We start from the raw sequence: 17,217 nt of genomic DNA, 5'->3' as shown, positions 1-17,217 counted from the left end.
CTTCAAGAATGTAACCCTGTGTTAATCAGAGGGGAAGAAACATGTGATTAGAAACAATGACATGCCTTGTGCAAACTTGTTGAGGTCTACAATGTATCAGATTATGTGTCAATTATTATTAGTCCATTGATGACTTATTATTTATATTCATAACTATTACTGCTAATAGAGAAAGAACGTATATTGTGAAATAAAGTCTTGAATTGCAAGAAAACGTTTGTAATTGCCTGCACATTAATGGAATGGAAATATTTTTAATAGACCAACAAACAGCCAAACAGCCCCCCCCCCCCCCCCCCCCCCGGCTTTCTGGAATACCCACCAGAAGGTGGCTTTTGTTTTGAAATTCGTTCTTACGATCTCTTACCGTAATCCACAATATATACACTCTAAACCTAACCGCAAAACAGCGTGGGATTTATCTTGATCGTGATTTCCAAAGTGTAGGTTGGCTTAGGATAAATGCTGGACAAAAATGCAAGAAAGAGGTGAATAAAGAAATGACTTGAAATAGTCTGTAAGAATAATGTGCATTTTTCTGTCTTTCCCTTTGCATTATTGCATGAATGCTATTAAATAGTCTATATAATACCTTTGTTTCGTTCTCTGCTGTCTTTCGGACTATATGTAAAAGTAATGTTTCTATGTGATTTGTAATAGGAATTAAAAATTAAAAATAGGCTATAGCGTCCAAGTGGGCTGTAAGAAGTCAATTATAGACAATAGCATAATTGCATTAACCATTCTCATAAATAAAATCAAATGTAGCTGTAACGAGGACAACATATATCAAAGTGAATGAAAAACATTGTATGATTTCAGGCTAATACATTTAAAAACGTGATGAAAGTTATCTATAAGTGCTTTTGTAACTCAGAAACCGGTACGTTCCGCCCATCTGGAGTTGCCATAGAAACGTAATGCGTCGGCAAGGATATAGTTAGATATCTTAGATAATCTTAGTCAAGTTAGACTTCTTTGTTTGGGGAAATTAATCTATATTGCAAAGCTCTTTTATTTACACACATGTTTGTGTAAACTCGGTAAGTTTAATGTCCATATATAGACATATATCGATATACCCTACACTTATTCAAAAGCTTTAGCTGTTCTTAACTAGCTAGCTAATTAACTAGCTAACTAAGGTAGTTAGCATAGCTAGCGTCAGTTAACTCATTTGGTTAACTAGCTAAGCTAGCTAGATATGTTATGTAACTAGCTACATAGATGCATCGTTTCCTGGAAAGCTGTTTCTCCAGATCGCCTGGTGATCCGGGGGCTTATTGTGCTTTGGTTTAGAGTTTTAGTGCAATAATTATCCGTATGTAGCTAGCCATCTTTTAAAATTTGACTAAACAGGAACATCTTACGAAAATCTTTGGGTATAATACTTTAGCTTCCTGCCTGTATATCTTCAGATCTGGCTTTTCTCATGCTGCTAGGATAGGTAGAATGAGCTCCGAGGCTGTGTCCTGTCTCCTCAATCAAGAGTCAGCCTTTACCAAGAAACAAGAAGTTCCTGTCGAACATCTCGACTATGGCTACATTGAAAAATGTGTCGACCTTAAGTATTTGGAGAAGATACTAAAGGTTCTTAGGTACTCGGTTATCTTTCTGTTCTGCCATACCTTAACTAAATTGACTCCTGCATATCAGGGTTTTATTTTGAGTATTTGATGATTGTTTTTTTTTTTTTGTATTATTTGCTCTCAGGTCAGGCAAAGAAGGTATATATCCTCACCTGATTGAATTTTGTGAGAAGCACATAGAGAAACTGGATCCCAAAAGTCGCACCCTAAGGAAGCAGAATGCTCCAGCTACAGCTGCTAGTTTCTCTAAGGATGAATGGAAACAGATCACTGATGACATACAGGTAAATATTGTTAATTTGGACACCATTTGTCACTTAAGGTCTAATGTGTAAGGTCAGCCAGCTAGTAGTACATTATACTGAGTATTAAATAATTGCCAAATAATTAAAAGAACACTGTAGCATTTCAACACTCTGCCAACCACAAATGTAGTATATGGTTGATTACTATGCACAAAAACTGTAATGCATTTCCCTGATATCAGAAAAGAATTTTACTTACTTGAAGCACAGAATTTAAATCTTAATCATTTTTGTTTGTGAGAGGTGCTTAACTGGCTGCAGAAAGAGACAGTAATATAGTGGTGTCAGGTGTATGAATATGGATTATCCGGATGGCTTCTCCATTTATTTGAATGATTGGCCAGCAGAAGACTGGTTGTCGCACAGGAGTGGCTGTAAACCAGTCAAATGCAATCATCAGGTTGATCACCCAGATATCCCATATGGTTATTTTAAGTCGCATGAGGTTGGGGACTACTGTTGTACCATAATAAACTTGCCTTAGCCATCGTGCAAGTTTCCTGACCCATAGTTAACGTCAAGTCAGTATGTCAAGGAGCAAACTAAATGGCCAAAGTTAGTGGCTGGATATCTTTGTATACATTGTGGAAAAACCCAGTGTCTATACAAAAGAAAAACTCAATGCATGCATCTTCACACATACAAATTTGTACTTTGCAGTCATATCCAGGACCTGAATAACAAGATTTGTCAGATGTTTTTTGTTTATTATGGACTGACATACTGCCAAATTAGTGACACAGACATAAAGTCCAGCTATACAAAGGCTATTATAAACAAGTCAAACTACATACTGCTGATGAACTGCACTTGTATTCATTGTTATTTTCATTGTTTAATGTACTTTTGAACAATGTAAATCACTAAAACTAATGCTACTACTATCTAGGTGTATGTAAAAACGTTTATAGGTCTATTTCATGCTGTAAAGTAAACCAGTCTGTCCATATCATAACTTGTAGCCATAAACATGTGCATTTTAACTCATTGTCTTTGATGACTGTAGTCTATAAAATGAATGTCTTTTTTTCCATTCCTATTCTGGCATCCAACAGCACAAGGAGACATTTGTTTGGTTGTTATTCAATGGCATCTCTCATTTTACTTAACTTGTTTCTGCTGTTTTTTTGCCACCACAATGCATGCACATCTGCCAGTGATGTAACCTTGACATCCTCTCAAAATTGTTCTAAAGATAATGTTGTTGTGTTAGCAGTGTATAAGGCCTAGTTTTTGAATAGGGCTCTTCATTGATCATTCACTGTGAAATTTATTTCAAGACTTTTTATCTGCAATTAAAACTCTGGCCCTAAAATGAGGCTTAGGCACGTGTTTATCACATTTAAAAACTGTAGCAAGGCCCTATGAAACCGCTCTTTTTATAGATGTGGGAGACAGACATCAAAGTAAACGAAATAGACCTCAGGCAGCCACCCTTATTCAGTAATTCTGGAAATATCCCACCAGTGCGAGGATATAACTTCTCAGTTCAGGTAAAATTATGATGATACTAATTATGAAAAACAATTATATATTACTAATGTTTGAAAAAGTATAATGAGAACTATGATTTACCATACATTTCCACAGAAAGCATCCAATGCTAGAATACAAAATAATTCAAAAAGGTCACCTCTCCCTCAAACATACAAGGACTGGGACAAGTAAGTCTGAACTAATTCTGCACCTGTCTTTAGGATTGGAAACATGATTGGAAAAACATGCATGTAAAGGCACAATGCAAAATGTTATCAAGTATTTATTTATTTATTTATATATTTATTTTCCCAGATTTGATGTTGAAAAAGAGTGTGCTAAAATTGATGAAAGTGTCACAAAGAATTCTTTTCCTGCCATTGTCAATCACAGTCTGCCAAACATCAAAAGGATAATTGACACAACAGGTGGATTTATATATAATTTAAAAAAAATATTATTTGTTTAATTGTAATTTGTACAGGAGAATAGTTGTTACCACACAAAAATTAGATATTATTTCACCCTTTTGTTCCCTTAAATATGTTTTTACATCATCCTCTTGTTAAATGTGAATGATGAAATGTTTTGTTTACATACTTCAGCACTCACACGGCAGGAGAAAGCTGTTTTAGCACACCGTGAGAAGGACAAGGGCAATGATGCTTTCAGAGCAAGTGATTATGAGGAGGCTGTGGCCTTCTACACTAGGTGAGCTTAAGTCATTTCGAGTTCATTATGAGAGGCTTCTTTAGATTAAATGAACACTTAACAGACTTTCAGTAATATTCCAATGATGTAGCAATACTGAAGCATCTGAATACATTCAGTATTAATGTTTATACTCCAATGAATTCAGTTGTTTGTTTGTTTTTTTTACATTATTTGGAGCTCAGTGGTTAAGGTACTTGACTTGTAATCGGAAGGTTGCTAGTTCAAGGCCAACCACTGCCAATTTGCCACTGTTGGGCCCATGAGCAAGACCCTTAACCCTCAATTGCTCAAGTAAATCTGAACAAGTTCATATCTGTAGATGTTAAACTGAACATGTAACAGGTATAATATATTCCATCTTATCATACTCAACAAGCTGTTATAGACATGCTGTTAACATTCTGTAACTAGATTTTAACTATATTTTGGTCAGGATTAGAGCTACCGTGAGGGTTAGGATTAGGCTTGAGGTTATAGTTAGTTGGAACAATTCAAAGGTCAGACACCAGCGATCTGAGGTAAACCTTTAAACTTTTGAGTAAACTTAACTGCAATTGTTTCCAGACAGTAATTTATGGCAATGTTACACATCATGATTATCAATCATCTATAAAGGACTATTCAGCATAGTTTTACCTCAATTCCTGCTTTGTTTTCCATAATTGTGTTTTGTGTGGTACTCCTGGTGTGGTGTGTCATCAGAAGTGTGTCCTTCCTGCCAACGGCTGCAGCCTATAATAACCGGGCCCAGGCGGAGATCAAACTGCAGCGATGGCATGATGCAATGAGCGACTGTGAGAGGGTGCTGCACCTGGAGCCTGAAAATACCAAAGGTGCCTATGTGCTACAACACCATCAATAAAGTACAGGGTCAGAGGTCATGGCTCTGCACCACCTTTCAGCACTGCTCTTCAATGATGTGTCCTTTCCATGGGTCATGTATTTGTGAGCTTAAACAGTAACACTGGGCTCTGACTGGTAACAGTAATACTGGGCTCTGACTGGTAACAGTAACACTGGGCTCTGACTGGTAACAGTAACTCTGGGCTCTGACTGGTAACAGCAACTCTGGGCTCTGACTGGTAACAGCAACTCTGGGCTCTGACTGGTAACAGCAACTCTGGGCTCTGACTGGTAACAGCAACTCTGGGCTCTGACTGGTAACAGCAACTCTGGGCTCTGACTGGTAACAGCAACTCTGGGCTCTGACTGGTAACAGTAGCACTGGGCTCTGACTGGTAACAGTAACAATGGGCTCTGACTGGTAACAGTAACAATGGGCTCTAACTGGCAACAGTAACTCTGGGCTCTAACAAAATAACAAAACACCAACTTGTGAGATACACTAAGGACATCATTTGACAAAAAGAAGACAAAACAAAGAACATGCAACAAAATATTCACTTAAATAGAAGTACTGAGTACAGCAGTACATTTAACAAATAACAATCAGTGGTCTATATCATAGATTATACAAGATAATATTTTGTGTATACTAACTTTTAGTGCTGCTGTAGCTGTAGTGTAACAGTGTGAATGTCCCATAGCTGTGTGTGACACTGCGAATGTCCCGTAGCTGTGTGTGACACTGCGAATGTCCCATAGCTGTGTGTGACAGTGCGATTGTCCCTTGGCTGTGTGCGACAGTGCGATTGTCCCTTGGCTGTGTGCGACAGTGCGATTGTCCCTTGGCTGTGTGCGACAGTGCGATTGTCCCTTGGCTGTGTGCGACAGTGCGATTGTCCCTTGGCTGTGTGCGACAGTGCGATTGTCCCTTGGCTGTGTGCGACAGTGCGATTGTCCCTTGGCTGTGTGCGACAGTTAGAATGATCCCTAGCTGTGTGCAACAGTGCGAATGTCCGGTATATGTGTGTAACAGTGGGAATGTTCCGTAGCTGTGTGTAACAGTGCGTTAACTGGTTTGTTGTGAAGCTCTGCTGCGCCGTGCCACTGTGCACAAACACCTGGGGAACCTGCTCATGGCCCATGATGACCTCACTGTTGTGATGCACTTGGAGCCACACAATGTGACTGCACAGGTGGGACTCTTCCCACAACACTATCTACATCATAGCTTACTGTCTGTTTAATACTCTGTAGATCATAGTTTACTGTGTTTCATACTGTCTAGATCATATCTTACTGTGTTTAATGCTATCTAGTCCATATCTTACAATGAACTGAATGTGTGCCTGAAACTGTGCTTTACATAAATAACAGTCATATATTCACTATTCTGAAAGGGCATTTTAATCTGTGTTACAGATGTTTAGGGTTAATATGATTGTTTTACAGAGTCTCCTGAGGGATGTCAGTAAGAACATAAAAGTCGACATGCAGGACAAACCAAGCAAGAGCACAAAGCTTCTCATCCAAGAAGTGGAAGAGGAAGAATATGATGAAGATGAGAGAGAAATACCAGATAGTAAGAGATAACATATGATAATGATGATCCTTTAGAAGCTACTTCTCACACAGGCCAAAGCATATTTTAGAATTTTAACGGAATTTATGCTTTTGTTAGTGAAAATATTTTCAAATATTTCAGATAGGTAGAAAGGGAATATTTCAATCATAAAGATATCATTGGATCTGGAAAAGGTCATTAGCATTGGAGAAACTCACTGGCACAGGCACATGCAGAAGTAAGGGTCATGGATGTCACTTTCCGTACTTAGTGGGAATCTATTTCCTAGAAACATAATTTGAACCTAATCTATCAAACTTTTCTAACTCTAACCCTGTTCTGACCTTGTTCTAACCCTGACCTTGTTCTAACTCTAACCTTGTTCTAAACCAGTTCTAACCCTAACCCTGTTCTAACTCTGTTCTAACCTTGTTCTACCCCAACCCTGTTCTAACCCTAACCTTGTTCTAACCCTGTTCTAGCCTTGTTCTAACAATTTTCTAAACATAACATTTTCCATTTCCATTTCCATAACCGTGTTCTAACCTTATTCTAATCTTGTTCTAACCCTGTTTTAACCTTATTCTAACATTGTTCTAACCCTAACCTTGTTCTAGTCCTGTTCTTTTCTCATATTAAGCAAGTGTGGTAGGGGCCTGCATCACTGCAGTGTTTAAGTTACACCATGTGATTTTCACCCCTTTATTTGAAATTGTTCCTGGAACTCCATTTGCAAAATGCCTCTCTTTAATCCCCTGCTGTTATATAATTATTCCAGACACTCTCCACCCCTTTATCGTAAATGTATTTCTCTCTCTCTTTCCCTCTCTCCCTCTCCCTCTATCTCTTTCCCCTTTCCATCTCCATCTCTCTCTCCCTTCCCTCTCTGCCTCTCTCAGATGATCAGACTGTTGTTCAGGAGGCAGTAAGAGGGGACATGGGTTGGGACAGACAAAAGGTGCAGGCAGAGGGAGTGACAGAGACTGTGAAGGAGGAGGGCCTTACCAGTGACACCACAGCTCAGCAGGATGGCAGCAATATGACTGTCCCTGCTTGGGCCACAGCAGAGCGGAACTGTGTACCTGGAGCGCTCCCTCCAGTAGTGGCCCAGCTGAAGAGTGAAGGGAACCAGCTTTTCAAGATTGGACAGTTTGTAGCTGCTCTGGAGAAGTACACGCAGGCAATTAAAAAGTTCACAGAAGCAGGTACACACACACACACACACACACACACACATCCAGATCTGCCCTGGGATATGCTAGTATTACTCTCAGACTGTCATACACACAAACATACCTACACATGTTTACACGCACACACGCACCAACCCACCCACCCACTTACAGCATTTAGCCGACGCTTTTATCCAATGCGACTTACAATTCTGACGGAACACAACTTGAGCAATTGAGGGTTAAGTGTCTTGCTCAGGGGCCCAACAGCAGCAACCTGGTGGTGGTGGGACTTGAACTGGCAACTTTCTTTCTCTCTCTCACACACCCTCACCCCCTACCTTCAGATGCATTTGGATATGCTAGCACCAAGTCTCTACCTCACACACACACATACATACATATATATATATATATATATATATATATATATATATATATATATATATATATATATATATATATATATATATATATGCGCGCACATAGCCATGCATACACACACTCACACATATAAAAACACAGACACACATCCACACACACACATGCATGTGCACATTCACATACCTCCAGATCTGCTTTTTGGATGTGTTGATACTGAGTCTCTACATCGTACACGCCTATAACAACAAGTGCACACACAGCCATGCATAAACACACACACACACACAGAGACAAACATGACCATATGCACACAAATACATGCATACACAGACACATATGCACACACACATAGATCTGCCCTTGGTGCGGTTATGTTCCTGCACTTATAATTTAACATTTGGTCTTATTTTCTTGCCAGGGCATGTTTCTAGAGAAAAAAATACGAGTGAGAATTCTACTTCCATATTCTCTAGTGAAATAGACTTCCATATTCCCTATAGAGATGGACTTCCATATTGCCTAGTGAGATAGACTTCAATGTTCTATTAACCTTGCAGCTCCTGGTTTCATCCTGCCTCCTTTTGTTTCCATTTATCTCTCCTTATCCATTTTCCCTTCTAGGCCTCAGCAGTCCAGAGGATCTGTGCATATTGTACTCAAACAGAGCTGCCTGTTACCTGAAGGGTGGCAGCAGCTCTGACTGCATAGCAGACTGCAACAGGTGAGTGCTTAGCTGCACGACATGGACCAAATACTCTAACCCCTGACCCCGGTCCTCTTCTATCACATCCTTCCCAACTCCTCACTCTAACCCCTGACCCCTAAACATATGCCCATAATAACTATTAGCCACAATAAACCTGCTCATAAATATGAGCCATAATAAATCTTCCCATAATAGCTATGAGCCTATAACTATGCATAATAACTATACATAAATGCTTCTTAACCCTGTGAGGCCCCAGTGGAGTACCAGTTCTCATTTGAGTTTTGTCTTATTCTGTTGTGTGGTTCTTTGTCTCAGAGCCCTGGAGCTGCAGCCATTGAATGTGAAGGTATTACTGCGCAGGGCGATGGCATATGAGTGTCTGGAGTACTACCACAAAGCCTACATGGACTACAGAAACGCCCTGCAGATCAATAGTAGAATTCCTGTTGCCCACAACAGCATCAACAGGTAGAGCCCTCCCCTAACACAAACACGCACGCACGCACAAACACATCACAGCCCATGAATTACAGACACATCCCACACACACATCATAGCCCAAGAATTTCAGACACATCACACACACAAACACACACACACACATTCACGGCCCAGGAATTATAGACACATCACACACATATCATGGCCCACAAATTACAGACACAACCCACACACACACACAAACACACACACACACACACACATCACAGCCCAAGAATTACACACACATCCCACATACACACACACACACACGTTCATGGCCCAAAAATTACACACACATCCCACATACACACACACACACACACACACACCACAGCCCATGAATTACAGACACTTCCCACACACACATTATAGCCCAAGATTTTCAGACACATCACACACACACACACACACACACACACGTTCATGGCCCAAGAATTACAGACACATCCCACACACATACACATATTATGGCCCACAAATTACAGATACAACCCACATACACACACACACACACACACACAAATAGGCACATGCTACACATACATCATGGCCTGCTTCACCCATCACAGCTCTCACAGTCCTCACACACACACACACACACACACACACACACACACATAAAACATGTCACAAATATAGCCATTTTTAAAGTAAAATGATTATGGTATTATGTATATATACTGGTAATACTGTATTATGCATTAATACAGTATGGGTAATAGAGTATTTTATTTTGGATTGTGAAATTTGAATTACAACCTTATGAACTATCTACTGCTGCTCTCAAATGTAAATAGCTAAATAATGCTAAATAACTACAGAATATTCCACAATAATACGAGTAAATATAATTTTCTAAAAGGATTTATATTAACTCACTTAATAAAAACATATATATCAGCAATACCTTGTAGATGCATAGTTAGACTATAGTCCAAGATTCCTTTTAAAGTAAACTTTTGAAAAAGTAAAGATTTGTATGTCAATTGCACATTTGTTCTGTATATTTGTGTGTGTGTGTCTGTGTGTGTGTGATTTGTAAAGGATTACTCGCTTTCTAGCAGAGATGGATGGTCCTGACTGGAGGCAGAAGCTGCCAGTCATCCCACTGTTGTCCAGGAGACAAGCTCCACCCTCTGCACAGTTAGTGACTTGCACACAAGGACAAACACAGGAGGCAGGTCAGTATCTACACATCACATACACCACACACACTATATTATCTCTGTCTTGGAGTGCATGGCCATAACCCACCTACTGATAATAAATATTATTATATCTGTGAAAAGTTGCATATTACTCGGTATGCAGGAAAATATCTATTTAATATGTTTAGAACGTGTTCCATTATTATTGACTTTAAAAATGCAGCAGTTGGTAAACTGAAGCTGTTGGACTGCTGAGATTAAGACTGAGTATGTGTTTCAGCCAGGACAGCAAAGGAAAGCTTCACTTCCATGAAGAAAGAAGGAGATGAGTTGATGAAGAATGGCCATTACCAGGAGGCAACAGTGAAATACAGCAAATGCCTTCAAATCCAAGCAGATGAATGTGCTGTTTATACCAGCAGGTACAGTTTAACGTCAAAAGAAGAATTTAATCCCGAAGGTATTAGTATCTCATATGTAGAGATAAAGAATTTTGAACTGTTACATTGGGTTTTGAGCTGTCAGGGTGCTTATTATACTGGTTTTGCAGAATAGTCAGTGTAGTCTGGAAAAAGATCAGTGTTCCTTTGCATCTCTGTCTTAGAGAGAATGTAGCAGTTCTAAACACCTTTTCTTTCATTTCCTGCTTTCATATACTGGACAATAATTTGAGTTAAATCAAAGTATGATGACAAGCAGGTTACAAAATTATATATGAGAGAGAGAGGGAGAGATTTAGTTTATATAGGTCTATACATATGGGAAAATGCATTACTAATAATCAAATTTAAAGTATCAAAAAATAAATAAAAATATAAGAATACAAAGCCACCACTTTAAAAACTAATAATTAAATGCTAATAATGCAAATGTGCTACAGCAACACAGGACTGACTTGATGGACCTCACTATGCATATCATGTTTTAAACTCAGCTGACACTAAGTTTAGCATTAGGGTTAAGGTAACTGTCCCTAGGGTAAAACCAACCTGGTGAACCAGTATTACGCCTTGATGACCTCTAACCCCAGCAATGAAGCTAAAGAGGATTTTATGTTAACATTTTTCCACAGAATGTGGTAAAACTTTCAATCATAATTCACACAATAAATTAAGGATGTGTGATATTGTTTTCATACAAAACATTCATACAAAAAGTGTTTTTTTTAAGAACAAATGATGAAAATCTCTTTCCAATTAATCTGTAATTACTGTATAATGGCTATGTGGAGTAATCACCTGTTCGCTCAAAGCAAGCGCCAAGCTTCTCTTTAGCACTGTGACATTCATCACATCTGTAAGTGTAAATATTAGTCATAATAAACTTACCTAATAGCTATTAGCTATAATAAACTGCTGTAGATTGGTCTGAAGTGGTCTGGAGTCACTACATGTTGTCTCATTGCATGGCAGTCTCAGGGTCAGCCTCAGGCTATGTGTTTTCATATGAGAAGACAAAAGAGCTGTGCTGGGATCAGAGTGCATTGTAACTGTTCTTTTCCTATCACAGAGCTCTCTGCTTTATTAAACTAGAGCGCTTTGCTGAAGCCAAGCAAGACTGCGACTCTGCCATAAAACTTGAGCGTTCCAATAAGAAAGCCTTCTACAGACGTGCCTTGGCCCATAGGGGCTTAAAGGTAAGAGAGCATTAAAGTTACTCCCTGTACCTGTACATTCATTTTGCATGTAGGGTCACATCTGATTCAGATTCAAACACTCATTCCATCCTATCGCTAATCCTAACCCAGCAGACCTGATTGAATACATAATACCTACAGTCATAGTGTTTTGGAATTATAGAATCATATGTGTGGCTTAGTAAATTGGAAACACTATGATAACATATTTTGCATTTTTCTAACTAAGTTAGAAAAAGTTATTTTTACATTCAAACTGGAGAGAAAATTTCAGATGCCTTTTCCCTGCAACACGGCTATAAGATATGAATTAAGTGTACACTACAGTTTTTCTTTTTATTAGATGCTTAAAATTATAAGCATCATTCACTGATTTATGTAGGGTTACCTAGTGTACTTACAGTACAGCACAGCAGTACAGTGTAGCAGAGTACTGGACAGTATTTTATTATATACAACATTACTTAAGTTTGTTTTGAAATAACTCGGTACATTTCCACAATACTAGGTTACCTGGCATTCGAGAATTACATGACTGGTTAGGGTTAGTGTCAACCCAGTTAGAGATATGGTTAGTGTCAGCCCAGACAGAGTTAGGGTTATTGTTTGGGTTAAGCCAATTAGTATTAGGGTTAAGCAAGTTTTTAACAGACACTCCAAAAGTGTGCATTGGTATATGATGTGTGTATATATACAGTTATGTGCAAAATAAATGCAGTCTAACATCACTAATGTATTTAATTAATGATTTTGGCAGAAAAGATAATACAACATGGGAAAAAATTCACGACTAGGTGTAGCTGAGTAAAGGGCAACCAACAGAATCAACAGTCATAACATGCACACTGCTAATTGGGTGTAATTGACTCATTTAATGAAAGAGGCGTGTTCAAATTAATAGCAGTGTGGAATTCAATTAGTGAGGTCATTCATTCTATGAAAAAACAGGTTTCAATTATGGCCCTTATTTAAAGAAGGAGGGCAGCAAATGGTGTACCTGCTGGTTTTAGCCCTTGCTCAGTGAGTAAATTGGACCATTCCATTCATTGTACCGAAGAAGAAAGAACTTTGATCAAGAAGTTGATTGGAGAGGGGGAAACATATAAAGAAGTGCAGAAAATAATTGACTGCTCAGCTTAAATGATCTCAAATGCTTTAAAATGGCAAACAAAACCCGAAACACGTGGTAGGAAAAGAAATACTACCATCTGCGTAGATCATAGAATAACAAGAATGGCAAAGAAACATCCGATGATCAGCTCCAGGGAAATCAAAGAAGATCTTCAGTTACCTGTGAGTACTGCAGCAATCAGAAGATGCCTACGTGAAGCCAAACTATTTGCGAGAAACCCTCGTAAAGTACCATTGCTGAAAAAAAGACGTGTTGAAAAGGTTACAGAACACATTGACTGGCCTAAAGAGAAGTGGCACAACATTCTATGGACAGATGAGAGCAAGATTGTTCTTATTGGGTCTAAAGGCCACAGACAGTTTGTGAGATGACCCATAAACACTGAATTCAAGCCACAGTTCACTGTGAAGACTGTAAAACATGGAGGTGCAAGCATAATGGTTTGGGGATGTTTCTGATTCTTTGGTTTCGGACCCGTTTATCGCATACCAGGCACCATGGACCAGTTTGAATATATCAAAATACTGGAAGAGGTCATATTGCCTTATGCTGAAGAAGAAATGCCCTTGAAATGGGTGATTCAGAAGGACAACGACATCCTGATTCCAGACAAACAAGATTGATGTTATGAAGTGGCCAGCCCAATCCCCAGACCTCAAACCGATTGAGAATTTGCATCGAAAATGCTGTTTTTGATGCAAAACCCAAAAATGCAGAAGAACTGTGGAATGTAGTCCAGTCATCTTGGCCTGGAATATCTTCGCAGGTGTCAGATCTTAGTTGACTCCATGCCACACACATGTAAAGCAGTTATCAGAAATAAAGGTTATACAACTAAATATTAATTCAGTGATCAACAGAAAAGATAAATCTGTAAACAACTTTTAGTTTATACCGTAAATGTTCGAGATTGTAGATGAAAATTAAGACACTGCTATTTATTTGAACAGCCCATTATTCTTTTTTCTTAATTTTCAGTTTAAAAATTGATATTTCATTCATGTTTTCATTTGGAATTGAATGTGCAGTGCTTCCAGTGCCTTTGTGTATATGGACATAAGTGTGTGTGTATGTGTGTGTGTGTGTGTGTGTTGGGGTGTGTTTGAGTAGGATTATGTGGCATATATCTTAGATTTGCAGGAGGTTCTACATTTAAATGCAAGTGTGCAGGGGACTGAGTGTGAGCTGGCAGAGGTCACGGTCCTGCAGGCGGAGGTCATGGCCATGTTGAGAGAACAGCACGACATAGGATTTCCCATAAAGCCTCGCAAGAGCGTAGTTATCACTGAGGTGGGTAAATGGTCCTACTGCACTACCTACCCTGCAGACAAAGGAGACCAAACTACATACCCCTGCTATTCAATTATGGAGTTACTCTGTCCCATGGATCATAACTGGTAGCATTCACTGGTAGCATTTCAGCTTGGTTGAATTCCCCAGTCAGACTACTTAGATGCACAATACTACCCTGTGCTACTCAGTCCATCTGGCACATTCCTGGACCCTGAACACCTGGTCCATCACTGTCTGTGCAGGTGGAGTGGGAGGATGATGAGAGAGAGGCAACAGAGAGCAGCTGGGAGGCAGGGCAGAGGAGCAGTGGTCAGTACATGAACCTGCAGCCGTCCAGCGTGTATGAGTTTGGCCAGGTGCTAAATGCAGCTTGTTCACATAAAGACACTGCAGCCTGTGCTCAACTGCTTTGCAGTATCACACCAGCCAAACTCCCCAAGTACATCAGCACACATCTGGATGCACATACCCTCAGTTTCATCTTTCAGGCATTGGACCTGTTCCTTCTGTCATCTGAGCCCAATCTGGTCTACCAGATCCTCAGTCACCTCCACACCACTGAAAGGTTCTCGGTAAGAACCTGAAACACTAGGTGAACATGTGTGCTTTTTACCCTGCAAAGCTGTTCACTTAAGAGTCTTATGTAAGCAAAATGTTCTTTATGATATAATTTATCTTTGTTGCCTTAACAAATAAAGGTAACATGAGTATGTCTGTATGCAGGTGGTGCTGATGCTTCTGGATTCAGATGAGAAGAGGCAGATGATAGAGCTGTTTAAGCACATGTGCTCTGTGGAGAGTGAGCTGTTCTCTCAAAGTGACATCCAAAGTCTGGAAAATAAATACATCTGCATGAAGCAGTATTAACAGAGATCACACTGGACACAAAACAAACAACAACACAGACGCAACACAACATATTCAATTCCAGACTCAACACTACATACTTAACAAATAAATGCAATACCACAGACTGAACACAACAAACTCAACACCACAAACTCAATACCACAGACTCAAAACAACACAACTAGTCCAATCCTGCACAACCCAGTAGAGCACAGCCAAACTGTACATCCATTCTGAGACTATTGCAAGTACATGGTCCCTGGATTCTGCATAACATAAGACCATTTGATTACAAATATTAAGAGATATTGTGAGACAAAAAATGCCTGGTCTGGCAGAATCTTACTTAAATACTTAAATCTGCCTTCTGGTTTTGTAATGCAAATTGTGTCACATTATGAAAAAGGGGTTTTCTGATGACTAGATTATGGAGTTGCCAGTATCCGCACCCAATTTAAACCCATTTGACAATTATGAATATTTCTGAAGCAGCATGTTTATTCCGGTAGACCTCAATACCAGTGCAAATTTATTCCAGTGTACATCAATACCAGTGCAAAGATGCTCTCTGGGTGCCAAAGTAACATCAGCAAGGACACAATACATTTTTTTTTTTTTTTTTTACTCACCAGCACTATAGATTTGACTATGAAATGAAAGGATCCTATGTAGGCAAATAGATAGGTATATTTGAACAATGTGCATTCAATTTGGGAAATATTATTTTAATCTTGTTTGAAACGTCTTATGTCATTTGCATAAATAAGTGTAAAGGCATTGTCCAGTATAATATTTGAGAAATTATTTTTCTGTTGACCTTGTGTTTTGGAAATTTAAAAAGGGGAATACACTGAACAGTGATTAAACTCAAACAGCAATGTCAAACCAACAGAAAAGGGTTACTATTACTGACAAATTGAACCTTTATGAATTCCATAGTTTGAAAACTGGCACTGGAAATCATTCTAAACCCCCTGTATATTAAGTATTACATCCTATTTTAAGTATTACATCAACAAAAGCTTTTACAGGTGTTTACAAAGATATATCTATTGGAATGTTAATGTAATACTTTATTGAATTCCAAGTATATAAACATGCTCCATCTTAAATTTGCATTGCTGTCAATAATACTTGTGCACACATTTAGGTCCACTTCCAATCTCATTACTTTATTAAAAAACATCTTTCTTATACCTATACCCACTGGTCAATTTATTATCTATTTTAATGTGCATTTTACAGTTAATGTACAATTAGATCTTCAGTTACCATTCACACTGTTTCAGCCCCCCTCTACCTATTTTTCAACACAGTGCATATTCGAAACTCAGCAGGGTTATGAGCTCCTCACTGTAATGTAACTGTAATATTGTAGGCTACACTGGAAACCCAATATTTGTATACCCTGCTTGCATGTATTAGAGCATGTGTCTGAAGAAAAAGACTTATAATCTGAATAGGTTTGTAGCCAACTAAAACACAAATATTATTTCTTATTTTGTATTTGTAAACATCTTAGTAAACCTAGTAAATTAGTCTATGTTAATGCTATAAAAACTGGAGAGTACATTGAATTCTTCATATTTTATGTAACCTACATTTCATTTATTTGTAACAACTCTAGCTAGAGTTAGGGTTAGGGTTAGGGTTAGAAAAAAATCGGTCACTTTAAATCACTCAACTGACTACAATATTATGTCTGTTTGCAAATAGACTAGCACAAACAGATGTCACAGGGGTGCTATTCTCAAAAGTGGTATTCCAGAAAGTGGATTTAGCAACTAACCCAAATCTGTTAACTGGGAGTTTATGGAAAATCATGGTTTTCTGTTTCAAAAACTAGACTCAGAATAAATGTAGGTTATTTGCTATGGCAATATACGCTGTGAAGCTAACCTGTTATCTAGCAGGTTTACT

General features: G+C 38.7%; 1 protein-coding gene across 7 annotated transcripts; it reads left to right on the top strand.

Moving 5' to 3' along the window:
- The first annotated feature begins 922 nt into the window (after positions 1–922).
- Positions 923–16,497, top strand: spag1b (sperm associated antigen 1b). 7 transcript variants are annotated; one of them, XR_014117065.1, is made up of 20 exons: positions 923–1,043; positions 1,443–1,598; positions 1,714–1,873; positions 3,280–3,387; positions 3,485–3,558; positions 3,686–3,798; positions 3,976–4,081; positions 4,787–4,917; positions 6,017–6,123; positions 6,380–6,509; positions 7,391–7,696; positions 8,669–8,768; positions 9,072–9,224; positions 10,284–10,420; positions 10,668–10,809; positions 11,897–12,023; positions 14,266–14,445; positions 14,691–14,757; positions 14,937–15,020; positions 15,172–15,311. XR_014117065.1 is itself a non-coding variant. In XM_035530903.2 (19 exons), exons 2-19 carry the CDS (start codon positions 1,453–1,455, stop codon positions 15,313–15,315), a joined length of 2,694 nt encoding a protein of 897 aa, XP_035386796.1. In that variant the 5' UTR covers positions 923–1,043; positions 1,443–1,452; the 3' UTR covers positions 15,316–16,497. The 7 variants fall into 7 exon arrangements, 6 of the variants coding, with proteins under 6 accessions (XP_035386796.1, XP_081553035.1, XP_081553037.1 ...); XM_035530903.2 differs by having other exon boundaries at positions 14,691–15,020; positions 15,172–16,497; XM_081696909.1 differs by having other exon boundaries at positions 14,691–15,040; positions 15,172–15,307.
- Positions 16,498–17,217: the final 720 nt, after the last annotated feature.

Source organism: Electrophorus electricus, chromosome 14 (genome assembly GCF_041902795.1).
Source record: "Electrophorus electricus isolate QZ-2024a chromosome 14, ASM4190279v1, whole genome shotgun sequence".
NCBI lineage: Eukaryota > Metazoa > Chordata > Actinopteri > Gymnotiformes > Gymnotidae > Electrophorus > Electrophorus electricus.
This window is presented reverse-complemented; position numbering and strand designations above follow the sequence as displayed.